The sequence below is a fragment of the Phyllobates terribilis genome, unplaced genomic scaffold (assembly GCF_046119375.1).
Source record: "Phyllobates terribilis strain yellow unplaced genomic scaffold, ASM4611937v1 Scaffold_13__5_contigs__length_258822181, whole genome shotgun sequence".
Lineage (NCBI taxonomy): Eukaryota > Metazoa > Chordata > Amphibia > Anura > Dendrobatidae > Phyllobates > Phyllobates terribilis.
The window spans coordinates 71,100,972-71,123,480 of record NW_027362773.1 but is presented as its reverse complement, the minus strand read 5'-3'; the positions used below and the strand labels follow the sequence as shown (position 1 = coordinate 71,123,480).

Genomic DNA, 22,509 nt, shown 5'->3' with positions numbered 1-22,509 from the left:
GAACGTATTGGTGTCAGTTGAAATCCACCTGCTCCATTAAGGCCACGGCTCCACTATCAGTATGTGATCAGTATTTTTTCTCAGGAGTGGGAGACAAAACCAGGTGAGGAACAATCAGAGAAAAGGTATAATAGAAACAAGTCACCAATTCTGCATTTATCACCCACTCCTGGTTTTGACTCCCACTCCTGAGAAAAAATACTGACCGAATACTGATAGTGGGGCCATGGCCTTAGTGTTAACATTCCCTTTCTCGATTCCTAGGGGTCTGACTGTTGGGACCCCATTGATCCTCATAACAAGGGCTCTGAAGAGCTGTGTGTGAATAGAGTGGTGGTCGATCATGCGCACTGCTGCTTCAATCATTCTTATGGGACTGGGACTGATGGCTGACTGCTGCCGTCAGTAGGTTTTCGTCACTCCCATTACAATCAATGGAGCAGCAGTGCGCAAGATCAACCACCAATCCATTCACACAGAGCTCTTCAGAGCCCTGGTACTCAGGATTGGAGGGGGTCCCAGCTGTCAGACCAATAGCGATCGGGAAGTTATACAGTATGGATAGGGGATAACTTCCAAATTTAAAGACTAAGCGTTGTTTTCATTTTTATTTCATAACTCAATAGTACACATGAAAATAAGTAACTGTTATAATAAATGTTATCTGAGAAATCCACTTCTATCTCCTCCCAGAGTGATCATTCATTCTCAAAATGCTCAATTCAGGAGTTAAATCTGCATTCAGTGAATCAATAATCACTTATCAGCAAATTTTCCTAATAATCTTTTTTTTTTAAACAGAATTTTTTCTTGTATACAAATCTATGAGAACAATTACAGAATCATGTTTTACACTTGTAATACATGAATTTATTACACCTGGTTAGAGATGAGTGACCAAGAACTTCACAGTTCGAGGTTTATGTCCGGTGCTGAACTCCGAACACAGACGTCTTCCGTTTTAGTGTTCAGAGTTATAGGAGAACTGTGTTGAAGAGAGAGAGAACTTCAACCATTTTACAGCTCTTTTACAGCACCAAAGTTCGGGTCACCATTGACTTCCATGGGGTTTGGTTCGGGTTCAAGTTCGGGTAGAATTCTGGTACCCGAACCGAACTTTGGACTAAAGTTCAGTCGAACCCAATCATCCACGGGTCTGCTCATCCCTACACCTGGTAATATATCTTACCTGGAGAAAGTGATATCTCCCTCACCTTCCAGCACACTATAGTGCCTGATTTCTGTGTTGTGCTAAACTTTCAGAAATATTTAGAAATATTCAATGTAGAATAAAACAGTTAATAGTAGACACAAAGGAAGGGAGGAGGGAGATGTAGCTGCAGATGTTTACTCTTTGTTTCACTGAAGGATCAGGGGAGGGCCCTAGTTAACATGGCGAAAGGTATTATTATATCTAATAAAAACCTTCAGCTGACTACAAAGGGACCAGGATGTAATACACCACAGGTTTCTGCTCCACAAAATAAATGATGTGATAAAATACAGGTGTCAATCTAAAGGCAGCTTCTTCCTATGACGAAATCCACTGTTTCTTAAAGACGTGCTCCCATCAAAATTTTTACCCTCTTAATATATTGCAATTATATTATATAGCACTGTGTACTTACAATTGCACATTTTGCCTTTCCACCCTTTTAATTATACTCTTTTCCATTAGGTCTACGGCATCCCGTGATTAAAAATTGACTAGCTGAATCCTTCTAAGCTCTATGCAGAATCAGGGGGTCAATTTTCTCTGCACAAGTCATGAGTCACTGCAAAAGTTCCTGGCAGGGGGAGGAGGGAGCGGGGAGTTGAAGGAGGAGGAAGAAGAAGAGTGGAATGACTCATGCAGTGAAAAGAGACTTCCTGTTTCCACATAGAGCAAAAGAGAAAAGAGAAAATTAGCTGGATAGAAAGGGAAAAAAGGGAAAATGAGCAATTGTAAGTACACAGTGCTATATAATATGATGAAAAACTTTGATGGGAGGAGGCGTGCTTCTTTAAACAGGTTAGTATTTGGTGTATGGGATCTTCCAGATATTTCAAGAATATTAGTGCAGGCACAGCAGGGGAATTGAGTGAGCAAGAGTGAAGCCTTATCACTCCTGCAGCCTGAGTTGTGTGAAAATTTCTTGCAAACAACAGAAACTTGCCCACCACATTCCTCATGTCCCTGGGGGCAGATCCATTACCAATCACAATGCATGTTGTTACGTGACCTCACTGCAGTGCGTGGACAGGGAAGAGTCTCTACATACACATGCAAGGGACATTCATCTCTGCACTGCCAATGGCATCTCAGCAATACACAGCATCTCCTCTTCACTACAGGAATGCCAAGACTGCTAGACAACGCTTTATGCTGCCTTCTTGCAATGTATTTTTGGTGCGGGGTCCTTCCAATATACTTATTAAAGCTTAGCTACTAGTGATGAGCGAGTATGTTCTATTAACCCTTTCGCCGAGTATGCTCGGCCGAGCAGCGAGTATTAATAGCTGCTCGGTGATATGTTTGAATCGCTCCCGTGCTCATGATTTGCAACTGTTTGACAGATTTATTACATGTGAGGAATGTCTATTTCTTACACATTCCTCACATGTAATAAAGCTGTCAAACAGTTGCAAATCATGCACACGGGAGCGATTCAAACATATCACCGAGCAGCTGTAAATACTCGGAGCTCGGCCCGAGCATACTCAGTGAAAGGGTTAACAGAACATACTCGCTCATCACTAATTCAAATATAACACCGAGCAGCTGTAACTACTCGGTGCTCGGCCCGAGCATACTCGCCGAAGAACATACTCACTCATCACTATTAGCTACTTAAAAAAAACGTATTATTTTGTATCATTTTTATTGGAGGATGTATGAGGCATGATTGTGTTATCATTCTAGTGTTTATGTGTCTACTATTCAAATATATAAGTAACCATCACAAGTAAACCTATTATTATTATGTGATTATTCTAAAATCCATGACTGTAGGGTAGAGCTGTCAGCAATATGGGGATTACACATACAACAATCAAAACACACAGTACTTTAAAGCGCACCTGTCAGCAGGATTGTGCTTAGTAAACCACATACACTGTCAGGTGGGCACCGTTACACTGACTAAAATGATACCTTTGTTGATGAAATCCGTCCAGTGGTCCTTTTATAATCTTTATTTTTAGTTGTGCCATAATGATATGCTCGTGCTCTGGGGCAGGACTTTGGGGAGGGGCTGTAACAGGTGCTCTCATTATGTATGCCTATCTCCGCTCTCTGACAGGTCACTGTGATTTCAGTGACCTGCCTACTATGCGCAGTAGCATCTTTCGGTTGCCGAGGGATGCTACTGCGCACACTTGGGTGCCATTTTGCTTTTGGGAAAAAAAATTGGGTGCAGCAATATGGCGCAATCGAGAAATGCTACTGAACAAGTGTGGGCGGCGGGGGCCATATAGCTGCAGGCAAGTTTCTTTTTCCTCTAGCAAAATGGCGCCCGCATATGCGCAGTAGCATCTCTCGGCAACCCGAAAGATGCTATTGCGCATGCGCAGGCGGCCATTTTGGGGGATGTAAATTTTCACTTTTCTACAGAAATTACAAAGGCAGTATTTAAAATAATAGGCAGGTCACTGAAAGCACAGTGACCTGTCAGAAGCCAGGAAAAGGCATACATAATGAGAGCACCTGTTACAGCCCCTCCTCAAAGGCCGCCCCAGAGCACGAGCATATCATTATGGCAGAACTGAAAATAAAGATTACATAAGAACCACTGGACGGATTTCATCAACAAAGGTATCATTTTACTCAGTGTAATGGCATCCACCCGACAGTGTATGTGGTTTACTGAGCACAATCCTGCTGACAGGTGCGCTTTAAGCACAGAATGCTTCTCCCATCGCCTAAACAAATCCCATGTGTAAGCGGGCAGCAGGAACCTGCACATTTTGGCTTGGCTTTCTCTGCCTCTATTTTGGGTTGTACTCTGCTTTTGGTAATACCAGCTTCCTAGATCTATTAGTCTATGGAGCCCTAAAGCTCTTACTCCGTCTGTCTGGGAACTCTGACTTTGTAAATAGGGTTATTCTGGAACAATCTGGCATTAATTATAGTTGACGAGGATCCTCTGTCATTATTTATGGGGACACTTTACTTCATGAGGACTATGTATGAGAGATCTTATGGGATCACTTTTGTGGATGCTGTCATTGGGGACATTCTTGTATTGTTTTTTGAGGACACTGGTACTGTTTTTGAGGACATTCTGACACAGTTCATGAGGACATTGGTACTATTTTGTTACTTCACACCGACTGTGTCAGTAGGTTCAACCCTCCTGAGCCATCTATATGGGCATGTAGGTCGTACGAAGCTGAATAGTATGAAACCTTGATTTCTGTGATCTGATGTCTTATTCCAGAGAAATCCAGGTTTATCTTATATGTGAATCAGCTGTTCAGCACTATGGGCTGTACACTGATATGCAGGAGAATCTGTCTTCAGAGATTATTTTATATAAAAGGATGAATTACCTGTGTAATATGTATATGCAGCTGCCAATGTGTTTGTTATGAGACAAAATTCAGTTCTGCTATTCTGTGTTAGTTACATGTCTCACACTGGTAATGCCCCTTTTATTTATAACAATCCCTGGAGGCAGATTCTCATGTACAATAGGTCAGTGTCCGGCCCATAGTGCTGAACAGTTCATTTACATATAAGAAAAACCTGGATTTCTCTGGAATCACAGATATTGGACCGCTGATATCAAGGTATAATTTTATTTTGTTTCCCATGACCTGCATGCCCATGCATGGTTTAGGAGAGTTGATCCTACTGACAGACTCCCTTTAAACACTAGATTTATATGTAAAGATAACTTTCCCCCTTGTCATAAAGTTGGCAGCTATGACAAATTCAATATTCCACAGGATTAACATCATGATAACTTTCTAAAGACAGAAAATGTCATAAAATAATACTATTCCTATTAAAAAATAATTTGAACAAAAAAATCAGCATTCAATTTAATAGCAATCCTAAAGTTTATATAATATGAAATGTCACTAAGAAGAAGAAATGACCATCCTGTACTCAATTAAAGAAACCAGATATTTCCCTTGGTTATTGATCCTTTCTAATGCTGGGAGTTGTAGTTTCACAACAGCTGGAGAGCTGCAGGTTGTTCACCTCTGGTTAGGAGAATTGTGTTTCTTGAAGAAAGAACAAAGGAAAAATGTTCTACCACATCTCAGACAGTTTGGAGCTGAGCGCTAGGTGGATTTTTGAGGGGAAGAATTGGCGATAATAAAGGTTAAGTTTACCCTACAGTACAGTAAACTAGCTGATTGCCATCTACAAGGTAAGCTGCTGTTAGGTTTAATCAGCTGTTCTCTGCAACAATAAATTGTCAAGAATAACATGGTATAAATAATCATTTGTATTACAAGTGGGTCCTGCAATAATCTGAACACCTGGAGATTTGTAAAGTGATCACACAAATACAGAATAAAACTGTTACACAGGCAATGAAACAATTAGGGGTAATTGACAGGAAAATGATCTGGTGAAAGCAAAAGCTTTATATATGAAGTCCTTTATGTCTATTTGGAAAAAGTATCCATTAGCCTCAATGATACATGAAGAAAAGCCTGTGTACTTGGCTGGGTCTGTAGCATAATGATAAAGATCACATTTGTTAATTACTACGTCCCTATGTAATTCTATATGGCCCTCTGGCTTTTCACATTTGCATGCATTGTATGAGATTAGTGAATTACACAATTCAGTCCTTTCACAATGCTGCCTCGTAGGGTGACAGCTTCTGCCTAAATCCATGCATGGGTCTTACTTCTCTAGAACTATGGGAACTAATACAAAAACCTCTCTTTCCCCAAAAATCGAGACTTGTTTGGTTAAAGTTGGATAGTAGATTACAACAGCCGTGCTCTCGTGGTCTTTGGATATAGGACGGGGTTTACATAGAAATAAATAGACAGCTGGACATTACAATTCTGACAGGGTGAGTGGCTTCAAAAAATAAAGTAGCTGTTTCCATTGGATAGGTGATAACTTGTTAATCAGTGGGGGTCCGACTGCTGGGACCTCCACTGATTGGGAGAATGGAGATCTTTAATACCTGTTAGCATGCCCGACCTGTGCTCCATTCACTCTCTACCTCTATAGGGCTGCGGAGAGGTGCACTTGGATTTTTACGGCAGTCCCAAAGAGAATGAATGGAGCAGCGGTTGGAGATATAAATTCTCCATTCTGCCAATCATTGTGGGTCCCAGAGGAGGGACACCCATGAATCAGTAGTAACCAACTATCCTGTGGATAACTTGTGTCCACTGTACAACCCCATTAAAGCTGCACTTACTTGTTGCAGTATTTTTTTTTGCAAAAAATGTTGTGGCTAGTGGAAAAAAAAACACAACAGCTGCAACATGTGAACCTAGCCCTATACTGTCAGCAGTATTGAACAGAGTGTGTATAAAAAATAGCTACATAAGTATATGAACGGTCGGTGAATTACATTCTACAGAGATATAACAAACGACTGAACACCAATGCAAAATCTTTAAGTGGGCTCTCCCCACTACAGCATTGCCAAACGTGGTGGCTAACTGCAGCTTATGCACACTGTGGGGCTCAGAAGTAGTATTTTTCTGTTGACAAATGATGGATCTGAGTTGTTTTTTTGTAGGGATGAGTTGATGTATTGTTGGATGCATTTTGTGGTATATTTTTGGATCTCTTTTAATGCTTGGATCACATTGATCCTGTGCCCAATGCTCAGCACTTACATTAGGGTTTCCATTTCCCTAAAGATGAGATGGAAGCATTCACCATTACGAGGAAGGTAGAGTCACTTTTGATCTGGCCTCTGTACCCGATGTGTCTCATCTTTTTAGAAATGCACACACTTGTGGTCGACCACACTTTAGTGTGCTAAAAAGACACCTAAAAAGATGGACACTGCTGGAACAGAGACCAGACGAGTCTGAAGTGACTGCATCTCCTCATTACAGATAATGGTTCTGTTGGGTTTCTTCTGAATCCCATTCTTGGAAGATTTAGATGGAAAGACCAAGGTAAATGCTCAGTGTAGCGCACAGGATAAATGTGAACTGAATTTTATACAGATTTTTGGGAGGCAGAATGAACAAATCATCAGCAATTCAAGAATTGTTTTTATTTTTATGTTATTCACTGTGCGGTATACCGTAAGTGATAAAACGGCTTTAATCTTCAGGTTAGTACATTTACAGCGATACAAGATTAATGTATTTAGTCAAGTTTTGATACTTTTGAAAACTAAAATCCATTTAAAAAAATAAAAATAGTTTTCATCACCATATTCTGAGAGCTAAAACTTCTGTTTTATTTTTGCCTGCCAGGCCAGTATCAGGCTTTGTTTTTACTGAAGTAACTGATGTTTTCACTGATAACATTTTTTTTTACATAAAACTTTGTGGCTACCTGTTATTCCATTTTTTTGTGACAAAAAAGTTACATTTTCGTTGTGAATTTTTATTTTTTTATGGTTCTCACTGTACAGAACAAATAAGATGACAGTTTTACAGTTTAGGTTGTTCTGGATGCGGAATACCAATTATGTGTATATTTTTGTTTGTTCGTTTTTACATAAAAGCTGCATTTAGTGGCGATACAGATTTCTGTATTTTTTTTGTGTGTAGTTTTCCTTTTTACATTTGTAAAAGATTTATTGAACTTTTTTTTTTTACAATTTTACTTAGTCCCACTTTGGGACTTAAATATTTTTTTATTTTGATTGCTTTTCTCATATACTGCAATACTGACACCCCTGCTTGTGGATGGGCCTAGCAGGCCACCATATTCTGAGTCTATTACTTGAAATTGAGTTTCTATGGCAACTACCAGACCCGTGATTGCAATCTCAGGGGTCAAATAGGGTTAAAGAAGTCCTCTCCCTCTGTTAACCATCAAAATTCCGTTGTCACGATTAAAAACAGCATCTAGGGGTTTTAATGACCATTTTGGTGCTAAAACCAATCGAGAGCGATGCAGCATTGTGAGAGCTATAACATTCAGTGATACCGTCTGCATTTTCACCCATTGGGAGAGAGCACAATTTACCTATTCTCTTAATGACCGCCACTGAAAGAAGCATCAGCGATCGTTAAGGGGTTAAAATGCCATGCTCTAACGGTATAGCCGATCTCAAGCTCTATACTGAATTTCCCTGCCCCATATCTATATATCTGTTGTTGTATGCGGCAGGCTTGCCAACTTTCCTCTGCCCTGTTTGCCCTGGTTAAGGAGTCTTTATTGGTCCTTATTAGAAGCAATCCGATATATATAAATTGCATCACAACCTTATAACACAAGTTCTTTGCTGTCGATTTATTGAGGAGTTTAAACTAACCCCAATTTTTTGTAAACTACTGTTTCCTCAGGCTTTTATTTGGAAAACATCTGGTGGTAGAGATCCATTCAACTTTTCAGCTCATCACAACCAGACTGGATGTGTCTTGGAGCTGGAAAGAGACAGGTCAGAGTTCCGCTCTGAGAAGAGTCTGCACTGGCCATGTGCAGAGATTATCAGTGGTTGCTATGGACAATAGCTTTTTTGTTTGACCAACCTAGGGCTTGCTCAGTCTTGTATGAGTAGCAAGGGTCTGTTCTGTTTAGTTAGAGCCTGGACAAGGCTAGGGATTTATGTTTAGGAGTCTGTTTTTGGTGCTGTGCAACCTTTGAAAAGCAATAAAAACTGCACGTATATGGACCAAAACTGCATTGCTTATGTGAACGCTACCTAAGGCCTAATACCTAATGCCAACCAGAAAGAGTGAAACCCTACAATTGGTGGATGAAATGTGGGAGTGAAGTCCCAGAGAGCACAGGCGGTTACAGTGTAAAGGTTGAATGTCCTGGGTAAAGGCAGCTAAAGCATTGCAAACACAGTCTGAAAGCATGGAGGAGCAGTGAGTAGTACGGACGGTGAGGCTGCCGTTGCTGCATGCATATCTGTGACATTATGGCCGACAAGAAGGATGTGAAGCACTACAGTCTAGAGGAGATCCAGAAACTCAAATACACACTTGGATCATCTTCCACCACAAGGTGTACAATGTCACCTGGTTTATGGAGGAGCATCCTGGTGGCAAAGAAGTTCTCCGGGAAAGTGCTGGAGGAGATGTAACAGAGACATTCTGAGACATTCGACACACTACAGATGCCAGAAACATGTCAAAAGATGTTATCATAGGAGAACTACATACCGAAGATCGATTCAAGATCCAGAAACCAACGTAAACATTTATTACCACTTCTGAATCTGATTCCAGCTTGTGGAGTAACTGGATTATCCCAGCAATATCCACTGTCATTGTTGCCTTGATGTATAGTTTATATATGGTAGACAGAGAAAAACTGCCTGCAGAGCAATGGGCAGAGGTCCTAGCTCCATACTTTACTGGGACCCACAGAGAGTGTACTACGACCTTGACTGGCAGGATGGCAAGGAATATGACAAGTTGAAAGCAGAGATTATAGCATGTTTGGGTGTCACTCTGGCACTCCGAGCACAATGGGTTCACCTCTGGTGATACCAAAGGGACAAATCTCTCCGGTCCCAGATATTTGAGTGTCCCATACCCTGATGACGCAGTTTATGCGGTGAAACATGTTGGGGATATGTGCTCTATACAATTGTCATATTCAGCTTTAATGGTGGCACTCCACGGTATCATCACAACGATATAGAGTTTAAACTCAATAAATAATATAGGCAGATTAGGGACAATATTTTAAATTACCCTCTATACATTTTAAATTAAAAGTTAAGTTTTATAGCCTTATAGAGAGGGATATTTATATGGGGTTGCCCCAACTGGATAATAATTTAATATATTTACCTGATTTTCTATGGATGCTGGATTTTTCCATTTTGCTGATTCTTTACATGTACCTGAGGTTCGATATTACATTTTGGCTTAAGATGTTCCTTATGATTTGAGGGGATTATTTTCTCGATTTAATTCCAGAAGAGTATATGAATTAATATGTATCGCTATCTCCACGTCTGTAACCCAGACCCATGTTGTACCTGAAATGCCATGTCATACATGTTTTTCCCTTTGAGCTATCTCTGGGTCATACAAGCTGTTCTTTGAGTTGTACTGTAGTTTATATGATACAATAAATGTTATATGTTTAAACTAAACACTTATAATAGAAGATTCACCACATTATGGCTCCAGATAGCTCGGTCATCTTGTTTACTGTTACTATAGCATCAGACCAACGTACACGACAGTCCTGACCCCTCATAGTCTTCTGTCACTAAACAGTCAGTACTTCTTTTGTTGTCATGTCCTTCGTTCTGAGCTATGTCGCAGTACAGGTTTATTGTCATTGAGGTCAAGCTTGTGTGTTTCCCACAAAGAACCCCAACCTATCATAAATGCATGTACAAACTTGCCAAAAAATGATGATTATCAGTCCCATGTCGCTGGAAACCCTCATGGCCTCTAAACATAGTATTAAGGACAGGAGAAGTAGACAATCCCGTTATAAACAAGACTTGACTATTGCATGAAAAATCTTTTACCAACAGCTATAAGGTCAGAGCACACAATTATCATAGCGATCAGGGGGTGAGTGGTGGACTAGCCGGTGCCTTATAATTGACTATCTCTAGTAGATAGATGTTTTGCAGTGTCAGACACTGGGGGAACTAGAGATTATAGGGGTTGTATCCACACCAAGGCTACATGCTGTAGAGGGTCCAATGCCCCCTTTATGACATAAGAACACAGAATTGCTTTTAGGAGCCCTTGTTATGCCTCTACATTAGATTACAAAGTTCTGTGTTCAGTTTAAGAGCTCTTGGAGTGTTATTGCTTCAGGAGACCTAACTGGCACTGGAAGTCTTAGATGCAATTCTTCCTTTCCCTGAAGCCCAATGTCCAACTCACAAAACCCACCTATAGACCGCTGTTAGGTGTTACTGCCCTTGCCAGTACAAAGCAGAATAATAAAGCAAATTACACAAAGTACACTACAACATCTTGTTCTCTCTTCACTTCTTTACTGGTCAATAGTAAAAAAAAATCCAATCAGTTTTATATTCCTTCCCACTACTTATAAATGGCTCATTGCTGCTTCTTGCTAATTCCAGGCTTTGCATCTACACTACGGGATATTGAACAACATGGACCATTAATATTTAAATGTTCTGTGAATGATGAATCATAGGCTTCTGAACTAAATTAAGTTATGGCACTATGGCCCTGACTACTTGGTTGGATTTACTGCTATCAAAGTAGTTATGCAAGGTAGTTACATGCTTGTATAGAGTTATCATGGATAGGTTCTAGGTTTGTGTCTTTCTTTTTTCTCAGTTGCCATTGGCAGAAGAAATTTGCTCAATCTCAATATTTTCCGATAGTTAGGATACATTGTGTACCCCTTAATGTCATATAATTTACACAACAGTCGGTAGCTTTGATATTTGACAACTGCTGTGTTGTTGCTGGTTTGTAGGGTCCATCATAGTATGTGGGGGGCTGTGGGACCATCATATGGTGTGGGGGCTGTGGGACCATCATATGGTGTGGGGGCTGTGGGACCATCATATGGTGTGGGAGCTGTGGTGCCATCATATGGTGTGGGAGCTGTGGTGCCTTCATATGGTGTGGGAGCTGTGAGACCATCATATGGTGTGGGGGCTGTGGAGGACATTATACTGTATGTGGGCTATGAAAGGAGCATCAATAGTGAGTGAGAACAATACGTAGTACAAGATTTTTCCTTTCCCTGTGTTCAAAAAATGGGAGGTATGTTCCTCTGAGACTTCATCTATTTGCTGTGATTCGATCTAATCTGCAGAATTTTTTTTGAGTGGAAGAGAGGGGGTCCAATATGGACTATTTCCATGGGCCATTATTTCTATGTACGACCTTGGTTATTACTTAAAAAATATTTGCACAAATATCTATTTTGATGAATTGAAATTCTCAGATATTCTGACAGGCATTAATACTGGATCACGCTAGCTGCTATTTCAGCATTTTTACAAGTTTTCACCCATTAAGATGAATAGAAAAAAAAATGCAAGTAAAAATGTATCAAAAATGCATGCGAAAACGAGTCAAAGATGGGCGTATATTACTCAGTAGGGACTGTGTTCTTTTCTTGATATGCTTCATTTTTCCGTCTGTGAACATAGAGCTGATGTGCCTTGCCAGAAACTTCCATTTTTGTCTCATCTGTCCATAAGACATTCTCCCAGAGGCTTTGTGGCTTGTCAACATGTAGATTGGCAAATCCAGTCTGGCTTTTGTATGATTTTTTTTTCAGCAATGGTGTTTTCCTTGGCCGTCTCCCATGAAGTCCACTTTGGATCAAACAACGAAGGATGGTTCGATCTGACACTGATGTTCCTTGAGCTTGAAGTTCACCTTTAATCTCTTTAGAAGTTATCCTGGGCTCTTTTGGTACCATTCGTATTATCCTTCTCTTTGATTTGTCATCAATTTTCCTCCTGCGGCCACGTCCAGGGAGGTTGGCTACAGTCCCATGGATCTTAAATTTCTGAATAATATGTGCAACTGTAGTCACAAGAACATCAAGCTGCTTGGAGATGGTGTTATAACCTTTACCTTTAACATGCTTGTCTATAATTTTCTTTCTAATCTCCTGAGACAACTCTTTCCTTTGCTTCCTCTGGTCCATGTTGAGTGTGGTACACACCATGTCACCAAACAGCACAGTGAGTATCTGTAGCCCTATATACAGGCCCACTGACTGATTACAAGATTGTAGACACCTGTGATGATAATTAGTGGACACAACTTGATTTAACATGTCCCTTTTGTCACATTATTTTCAGGGGTACCATCATTTCTGTCCAGGCCTATTTCATGAGTTTAATTTTTTTTTAAATTCTGTGGAAGCAGAGTTGAAAAGCAATGTCTGACTTTCATTTGTTCATTTTCATATATTTTTAATTTATTATTACTTTTGTCAGATTCAAGTTATTTCTGTGACCATTGTGGGTTTTTCTTTCATTAAACGAGGGGTACCAACAATTTTGAGCACGTGTGTACATAGCATACCCTCAAATCCTTACAGGTTTTATCAGTTGTCTGTAAATTGAGTCTTGTAAAAAAATCCCATATATTTGCAAAGTCCTGGAATCTGGTAAGGATTTTTGACAGCATTTGAATATGTAGTGGACAACACCTTTAAAGGGTCAATAATGTGACTGATGAATATATATGCATGTATTTAGAATCTGCATGACCCATCCATGCACAGTATCTCTTGATATCTAAGCAAAAAGCGGCTAAACACAGACACTCCTTAGTCGGTTCATTGATGGAGAAAAGAAAAATGTTTCGCCAGCAGAGTTGTAAAATAAATGTGTCTACTAGGAAGATTTGAGCCAGATGTAATATAGCAATGCAGAGACTAGTCACTGCTCTGGTATTTTATAGCTGTGCTCTGAGCAAGAGCAGCGTATTAAAGAGGCCGCCTGAAATCATTACCAAGCACTTTCTACAACACGAAAGCTGTCCCATGTGCCCATACCTTTAAAAGACATGTGCACATAGGACTCAGCCACTGCAGATTTTATTGCCTATTTTATTTTCACAAATGCTGTAGATTTTAAATCAGCAGTGAAAACCTGCAGCGTCAATTACAACTCTACAGAAGAAGAGTCAATTTCCACTATGGATTTTTCTGGATATTTCGGAAAATTGGTAATAAACCTGCAGATATGAATATACATAGCATACCATCAAATCCTTACAGGGTTGATCAGCTGTCTGTAAAGTGAGCCTTGTAAAAAATCCCATATTTTTGCAAAGTCCCGGAATTTGGTGAGGTTTTTCCACAGCATTTGAACATGCCCATCTACTCCTCTTGCTTTGCATCCTCTACTTGTTTTAACTAAAAAAAAACACCAAAATCGGCACCATGTTAGGCCACGCTCACGCGTTCAATATTGATCAGTATTTTATATCAGTATGTGTAAGCTAAAACCAGGAGTGGGTGATAAATACAGAAGTGGTGACGTGTTTCTATTATACTTTTCTCCTTATTGTTCCACTCCTGGTTTTGGCTTACAAATACTGACCAAATACTGAATGTGTGAATGTGGCCTGGCTGTAGGCAAAACCCAGTTTATAATAATCCTAATTCACTCCATGTTCTCCTAATCCGGCAGCTATTATTTTCACCATTATGAGATAACTCAATCTCCTCAGATACTTAGTGCTCTGCTCTTCTACCATCAAAATAATTAGCTACCTATTTTTTATGAAGTTTTGGAAAGTTGCTGTTAGGCCACGTTCAGTATTTGGTCAGTATTTTACATCAATATTTGTAAACCAAAATCAGGAGTGGAACAATCAGAGGAAAAGTATAATAGAAACACGTCACCACTTCTGTATTTATCACCCACTCCTGGTTTAAAAATACTGAGGTAAAATACTGACCAAATACTGCACATGTGAATATAGCCTTACCTTGTAAGACATCACTGACAACTGATACTACGGATAAATTGAAATTCCTGTCCTGCAGGCCCAAAAACTATTTACCAACTGTTTAATAATGGTCCGAAGTCCATTCCCAAACTTTAAATTCAGCAGCAAAGTTCAAGAAGATCTAAAGTGCTTTTCTTTTTCTCTTGATACGTGATATATCTTTGTTGATTTTCCCGGATACAACACATACACATTATAGTCTATGGTGCTATTCACATGTCCGTGTTTTTTCATGGATCGTGTGTCTGTTGCAAAACTCACAGAAACATGTCCGTTTTCTCTGGTAGCACAGGTAACAAGAGCCAATACAAGACTATGGATCCGTGAAAAACACGTACTGCATATGGATGGCATGAGTGTAGAGTCCGGATTTAATATTGCAATGGATAGGAGAAGATTTGCAAAGAAATCAAAACAGTTATGTGTAATAATGAGAATGACACAGGGAAAAAGTATTGAACACTGTGAATTAAGAGAGGTCCAAAAAGCCATGGAAAGTCATGACACCAGCTGAAATCTATCAGTAATTAGAAAGCAATCATGCAACTTAGTGAAAAATAATATCAGATGGTTCAACTGATGGCCTATAAAAAGATGTCTCATTACCAAGCTTCCACACAAGAAACATCCCATGATAGGTAAAACAAGTGAGCTGTCTCAAGACCTTCACAACCTTACTGCTACAAAACATACTGATGGCATTGATTACAGAAGAATTTCTAAACTACTGAAGGTTCCAGTGAGCATTGTTGGGGCCATAATCCGGAAGTGGAAAGAACATAATTTCACCATAAACCGGCCACGAACAGGTGCTCCCTGAAAGATTTCAGACAGAGGAGTGAAAATAATTATCAGAAGAGTTGTCCAAGAGCCAAGGACCACCTGTGGAAAGCTACAGAAAGAAATGGAATCAGCAGGTACAGTTGTTTCTAAGAAAACTGTAAGTAATGCACCCTACCTCCATGGCCTGTATGCACGCTCACCACGTACAACTCCATTGCTGAACAAAAATCATGTTCAAGCGCATTTACAGTTTGCTCAACAATTTTTAGACAAGCCTGTGAAATACTGGGAGAATCTAGTCTGGGCAGGTGAGACCAAAATTGAACTCTTTGGATAATAATAATCATTTTTATTTATATAGCGCCAAAATATTCCGCAGCACTTTACAATTAAATAGGGACGTATACAGACAATATAAACAATACAATGCATCACATTTCAACAGTTACAGGAGGATTGAGGGCCCTGCTTGCAAGCTTACAATTTATATGGAAATGGGGGGGACACAATAGGTAGAACATGGTTATCAGCCAGTATTCGTCTAAGGGCAGTTACCATGTGGTATTTGGTGTATGGAGGATGTGGAGACAGATGAATAGGCAGGGGCAGATTAAGATTAACCTTTTTGGAGGGAACAGGGGAGAGTTAGGTTGGTGAGTTGAGGTGGTAGGCTTGTCTAAACAGATGTGCTTTTAAAGCAAAGTTTGAAGACATGGGGGCTAGATATTAGTCGGACAGTGCATTCCAGAAAACTGAGAGAAGTCTTGGAGATGGAGGTGTGAGGTTTGGATTAAGGAGGATGTCAATCTTAGATCAGTTGCAGAATGGAGGGCACAGGAGAGGTGATAAACAGAAAGGAGGGATGAGATGTAGGGCGGTGCAAAACTGTGGAGAGCTTTGTGGGTGAGAGAGATGAGTTTGTATTGTTTTCTGTGGTGAATGGGTAACCAGTGCAATGACTGGCACAGTGTAGAGGCGTCGGTGAAGCAGCCTGATAGAATATATGACCCTGGCTGCTGCATTCAGAATGGATTGGAGAGGGGAGAGTTTGTTTAGAGGGAGACCGATTAGAAGAAAGTTGCAGTAGTCCAGAAGAGAATGGTAACTGCCCTTAGACGAATACTGGCTGATAACCATGTTCTACCTATTGTGTCCCCCCCATTTCCATATAAATTGTAAGCTTGCAAGCAGGGCCCTCAATCCTCCTGTAACTGTTGAAATGTGATGCATTGTATTGTTTATATTGTCTGTATTGAATAAGAGCAACAGTAAGAGTTTTTGCCGTATCAAAGGTGAGAAAAGGTCGGATTCTGGAGATGTTTTTAAGGTGCAGGTGACATGAGTGAATGAGTGATTGAATATGGGGAATAAAGGAAACTTGTGTGTCAAATATGACTCCAAGACAGCGATGTTGCTGTTTGGGAGTTATGGTGGTGCCACCCAAGGAAATTGAAAAGTTATTTGTATGTCATAATACACACCATGTTTGGAGGCCAAGAGGTGGGAACATCATGGTGTGGGTCTGTTTTTCAGCATACGGCACTTGCAAACTTTGTGTAATTGAAGGAAGGATGAATGGACAAATGTAGCGAGACATTCTTAATAAAAATCTGCTGCCATCTACCATAATAGAAAATGTATGGAAGGAACTAAAGCTCAGATCATAGAAGGAGCCCATGGAATCTTCAGGATTTGAAGAGTGTTTGTGTGGAAGAATGGGCCAAAATCACACCTGAGCAATGCATGCGACTAGTTTCTCCATACAGGAGGCGTCTTGAAGCTGTTATCACCAACAAAGGCTTTTGTATGAAGTATTAAATAAATATATTTTTTGCTGTGTTATTTCTCATTATAACACATAACTTAATTTATGGACCTCTATGATTTGATTTCTCTGCCTGTGTGTACTGGATGGATTGTTACCGACATCTGGTGAGAATTTCATGTCAATAGAAATGTATTTACTTACAAAAATGGTGACGTGTTCAATATTTATTTCACCTACTTTATTTATCCATTCATATGGGAAAAACACTGATAGGAAAAACGGACACACGAACCATACGCTGATAACACACTGATCCAAAACACTGATGACACCAGTACCATTTTTTTCACACATGTGTTTAAACACAGATTTGTGACTGAAGACCTAGGCTGGGTTCAGATGAACATATAAAAAATTGTAGGGTGTTTGCTCCGTGTGCTCATCTATACTGCAGACAATGCATGAGCTGCGTTTTAAATCAGACCAGAGTAGAGAATGCTGATGTTTTGTGTTGTGTAAACGGACTGAAGACACACTCGTCTGAGCTAAGCCATAGTCCAGTTTCTTTACTCTGACATGCAATAGCCCATTAAACTGTCATAACTGTAGTGTCATCTACATCTCGAGGGTAGTGTCATCTACAATGACACTGAACCATGTGGAGATGGAGAACCAATTATAGGACTCGACTCGTTGAAGGGTTAATCCCACCTTCATAAATAGGTATTGTCAGATAGCACAAGCGCTTTTGCAATTTGCTGCTTTGTTACAATTTTCCACTGTGCTTGAGATATTAACACTTTTATTTTGCTTACAGCTTGTTGCCTTGGAAACCGACCACCTGTACTAGACAGCAGAATATTTTCAGTGCTTATAAGCTCTTTTCTATTTAGAGTATAAGCACATTTTAAAGCTGGTTAGGATCGCTGTAACAGCGTTACCTCCCTCCCGTCCAGCTTCAGCACAATGCTTAGAAGCTAGACAGCAGAAGTGGTCGGTCTCCTAGGCAATGAACTATAAACAAAAGGAAAGAATATCTCAAGAACGGCTAAAAATGGTCATAAGCAGTAAATTGCAAAAGTGCTTTCCACACAATATCATTTATGAAGATGGAAATAACCCTTTAAATACAAAATGATAGAGTTCATGCACATGGCCGTGTATTAGCGCTCCATAATACAGTAGCCAGACATTGCTATGGGCACGTACTGCTGTTCTGTGTGACCACAATGAGAAAGAGCATAAAGGCAATGTATCATCAGATATTAACCTACTGTTTAAATCAGGTTTTTATGTTTCATGTATTTTTAAAAAAATGTTGCCAATAATTTTTTTCCCCATGTCCTGATCTGCATTCATAAATGAAATAGAAATCTTGCACTTTTCACACTGATCACAGGGGCTACAGTGGGTACGGAAAGTATTCAGACCCCTTTAAATTTTTCACTCTTTGTTTCATTGCAGCCATTTGGTAAATTCTAAAAAGTTAATTATTTTTTCTCATTAAAGTACACTCTGCACCCCATCTTGATGGGAAAAAAAAGAAATGTAGAATTTTTGCAAATTTATTAAAAAAGAAAAACTGAAATATCACATGGTCATAAGTATTCAGACCCTTTGCTCAGTGTTGAGTAGAAGCACCCTTTTGAGCTAGTACAGCCATGAGTCTTCTTGGGAATGATGCAACAAGTTTTTCACACCTGGATTTGGGGATCCTCTGCCATTCTTCCTTGCAGATCCTCTCCAGTTCCGTCAGGTTGGATGGTGAACGTTGGTGGACAGCCATTTTCAGGTCCCTCCAAAATTTAAAGGGGTCTGAATACTTTCCGTACCCACTGTATTTCACACTCATATTTCCTTTCCTATCATAAAGAACTGTGCATCTCCACCATCATCAGAGGCAGGATTACATTGACAGGTAACATCTCTGCACATCGCTGATAACACAGGATCCACCAATCATAATAGCTGATGACCTACTTCCCCTCCCTTCACAATGATCTATACACACGCACATTAGATGCTTCAATAGGGTCAGAGTCAGTCTATTGCTGCTAATGTACATGTGATTTCATGATACATCAGGAAGTGTCTAAAATAGCCCCAGTGGGAAAATTGCAAGATTTCTAATGTTTATTTTCAATACAGATTATATGGGAAAAACATTGCAAAAAATGTTTTAAAAAAATGCATTCAACACAAAAACCTGATGTAACAATTGTCATTTTCTAATGGCACAGTCCATTTAAATGGAGCAATTTTTATATTGAATTTATATTTTGGCCAAGCAGGTGTGAATACAACAGTGGACACAACCCTGAGTAATCTGAGGGAACACAAATATCATAGCATGATTTCACTGCACCTGTCTGACACTCAGATGTGATAATGCAGCTAACCTGAAAGTACACACTTGAATAAAACAGTTGTGATGTCACTGACCTTAATCAAAAGTACACAGTTGTGATGTCACAGCAGCCTAACTGACAAAACACACTTGTGATGTCACAAATACACACCAGAGTGAAACTGGTGACATCACAGTATCTTACCTACTCTCATGTGATGTAACACCAGTCGGCCCCGGGGCGTGAGCAGCATATGGTGGGGTAACATTGGGGTCGCTGCCTGCAGAGATCTGAGCCTCTGATGCAACAGTATTAAAATATATGACATTTCTGCATTTGCAAAGAAACTTATTGGAGCAAAAAAAAATGTGCACGTATATTTTTTTTCTTGTATAGTAAAATAATAATAATCCAATTGTCCACAGGACAAGATCATCGAATTTCACAAAAGACAAAGGACATTTCCTATGATAACACGGCACCTTTTTTACCCTCTATTTAAAGCTTCTGCAGCCAGAATAACATTTGTTGTGTTGGGACAACAGTTATTACACCTATCTCGCTGCGTGGTTCCCACCAACATCACAGTCACTGGGGTCCAGGAAGGTGATATAAGGGGGGGTTCTGTCACAGGGTGAAAAGTACAGTACTGCGGCTGCTTGTTTCTTAGGAAAAATATTGGGGAGAATTTAATGAGCCGCTGGGACCAATGTAGACTTGTCCGATTGTGGGGGCGGCCCCACCGCTCCTACTATGTGCGCCCACCTTCCAGAATATGCTGTGATTGGTGGATTTTTTTTAAAAAAAAGTTGCAGTTCTATTTTGCGCAAAACAAATGTGCGTCAAATTTTCAGCCCGAAAACAGGAGCAAGTACATTTCCCCTATTGATTGTTTTCCACAATTGTATTAACTGGTGTCATATTGGGCGTATATCACAGAATATCCATCTCACACCTCCATATACAAGAGGCCAAAGGTAAAGATTATCTGGGCCACACCAATCACATTGCTGGGATTACTTATCTATTATTTCTCTATGTGATCTTAGCTAGTCTATATGTATCTGTCATCTATATATATCTGACCTTAGTCATCTATCTGTAATTCATCTATGTGATCGTATCTATAATCTCTGTTATCTATCTATCTCCATGTATCCATCTCTCCATCTGATCCTCTGTTATCTGCCATCTAGCTGATTCTAGCTGTAGCTATTCCTCCATGTTTCCCTCCAGCTGATGGTATCTGCCATCTCTCTGCTCTTACCTACCCCCTGCCCTGCCCACACCTGCATTAGGCCATGCTCACACTGAATGCGGCTCTGGCTCCTCAGGCAGTGGCTGCCGCTGTGTGTGACTGCTGCTCTCCCTGGTACACCCCAGCAGCCCCATGTAACAGAGGCAGGTGGATGGTGCAGTACGGCACTGGCAGGTGGGCATGGCAGGCGACTGCAGCTGCGTCCTCTCTTCTTACCTTGCACTGGAGGCTGCAGCGCTGCGATCAGGGCCACCACTAGCAGCAGGGATGGATGCCCGGCCCGTGCCCGTGCTGTGCCCGGCGGTGGGCTTCTGCGTACAGTGCCCTCCTGTGCCACCATGGAGAGGACACCTTGCCCAGCCCCAGCAAGCCACTTCTCAGCAGGAGACATTACGCGGGTATCGGCGATGCATCAGCCCCGGAGCAGGAGATGGCACTGGGGGGCGCTAGGTGCGGACCATGGTGCCAGGACGCCCGGTGCCGCCGCTCTGGCCCCCGGAGGCGCGCGCTCATTCACGGCTTCTGTTGCTCTGGGGATGAAACTGTTACTGCAGCTTGGAAACGTCTTTTCATTGAGAAAGAGATCACGTAGCAAGAAGCAGAAACGCGTCACAGCGGCCAGGAGCGCGGCGACCTCTGCTGGGCACACGGGGGAAGGCAGGAGCCGAGCAGGTACTCACTACCTGGCACAGGAGCCCCCGACACCCCCTGACCCGGGCGGGGGGCTCCACAACCAAACGCCCATTGAGAGGTCACATGGCTGGATGTCCTCCAGGTGATCCCACACTAGCAATGTAACCCAGCAGGACTGTGCCGAGCCGGTACCGAGCCCAATGGCCAGCTACAAGCTGCAGCATGTAAGCCCAGGGGCTGCGGGTCAGCTGGGGCTCACCTCTACACCACGGCCCCACTATCAGTATTCGGTCAGTATTTTTTCTCAGGAGTGGGTGATAAATGCAGAATTGGTGACTTGTTTCTATTATACCTTTTCTCTGATTGTTCCTCCCCTGGTTTTGGTTCCCACTCATGAGAAAAAATACTGACCAAATACTGATAGTGGGCTGTGGCCATATAGTGACATAATATTCTATGCACTAGGAAGACCCCGCATACACTGTCTAATGGACGTTACACTAAATTGTGTGGACATTACACAGAAAGTGAAGATGAAATCAGAATCCACCACCTTTAATAACTGGTTATACTGCTAGAGCATATCATTATGGCCATGTTCACACAGATCTTCCGGTGGCTCAGCTCTGGGATTCTCTTGTATGGAAATATTTTGTCAGTTTTTACCAGTAGTTTTTCATAAGTGATTTTCACTGAGAAAAACCCTGCAGATCTACTAAAGGTCTATACACTGACAGGAGCTGAGCCGCAAACTGCTGATTGGTGAGGGTCCGACAACTTGTGCTCCCACCAGTCTGATATCATGGTCTATCCTTGGGTTAGATCATCAATAGATAAGTAGAGAACTACCCCTTCAAAGGAAATCTGTCAGTAGGATTTCACACCTATTTATATGTGTATGTGGTTCTTTCAAAGTCAAGTCCAGCAATACCTTTATATGGCCAGTCCGTTCCTCTATTACTGAGAAATCAGCATATGAATTGATATGCAAATGAGGCTGAAGATCTGAAGCCTCTGTCACTCCAGCTCTATTGCGCACTCAGCATTGCCTCTTCCTGCTTGACTGACTCCGTGCTGTGTGACCTCAGGAAAAGGACCTGGCGCTGGGCGGGTAATCGAGCTGGAGTGACAGAGGCTTCAGATCTACCATAGCTCCTCAGCTACCACATCTTTATCAT

At 41.0% G+C, this 22,509-nt stretch overlaps 1 protein-coding gene and 1 pseudogene across 6 annotated transcripts in view; one reads left to right on the top strand and one right to left on the bottom strand.

The window, feature by feature from the left end:
- The window catches only part of KIAA1549L (KIAA1549 like), a 308,312-nt gene extending 286,984 nt beyond the window's left edge, over positions 1–21,328 (bottom strand). The window contains exon 1 of one of the 6 annotated variants that reach the window (XM_073658126.1): positions 20,915–21,328. In XM_073658126.1, the coding sequence (XP_073514227.1) occupies positions 20,915–21,089 (175 nt within the window). In that variant the 5' untranslated portion in view covers positions 21,090–21,328. The remainder of the gene's footprint in view (positions 1–20,914) is intronic. The other 5 variants (XM_073658125.1, XM_073658123.1, XM_073658124.1 and 2 more) reach the window with 5 other exon arrangements.
- On the top strand, positions 9,021–9,396 carry LOC141174510 (cytochrome b5 pseudogene; annotated as a pseudogene).
- Positions 21,329–22,509: the final 1,181 nt, after the last annotated feature.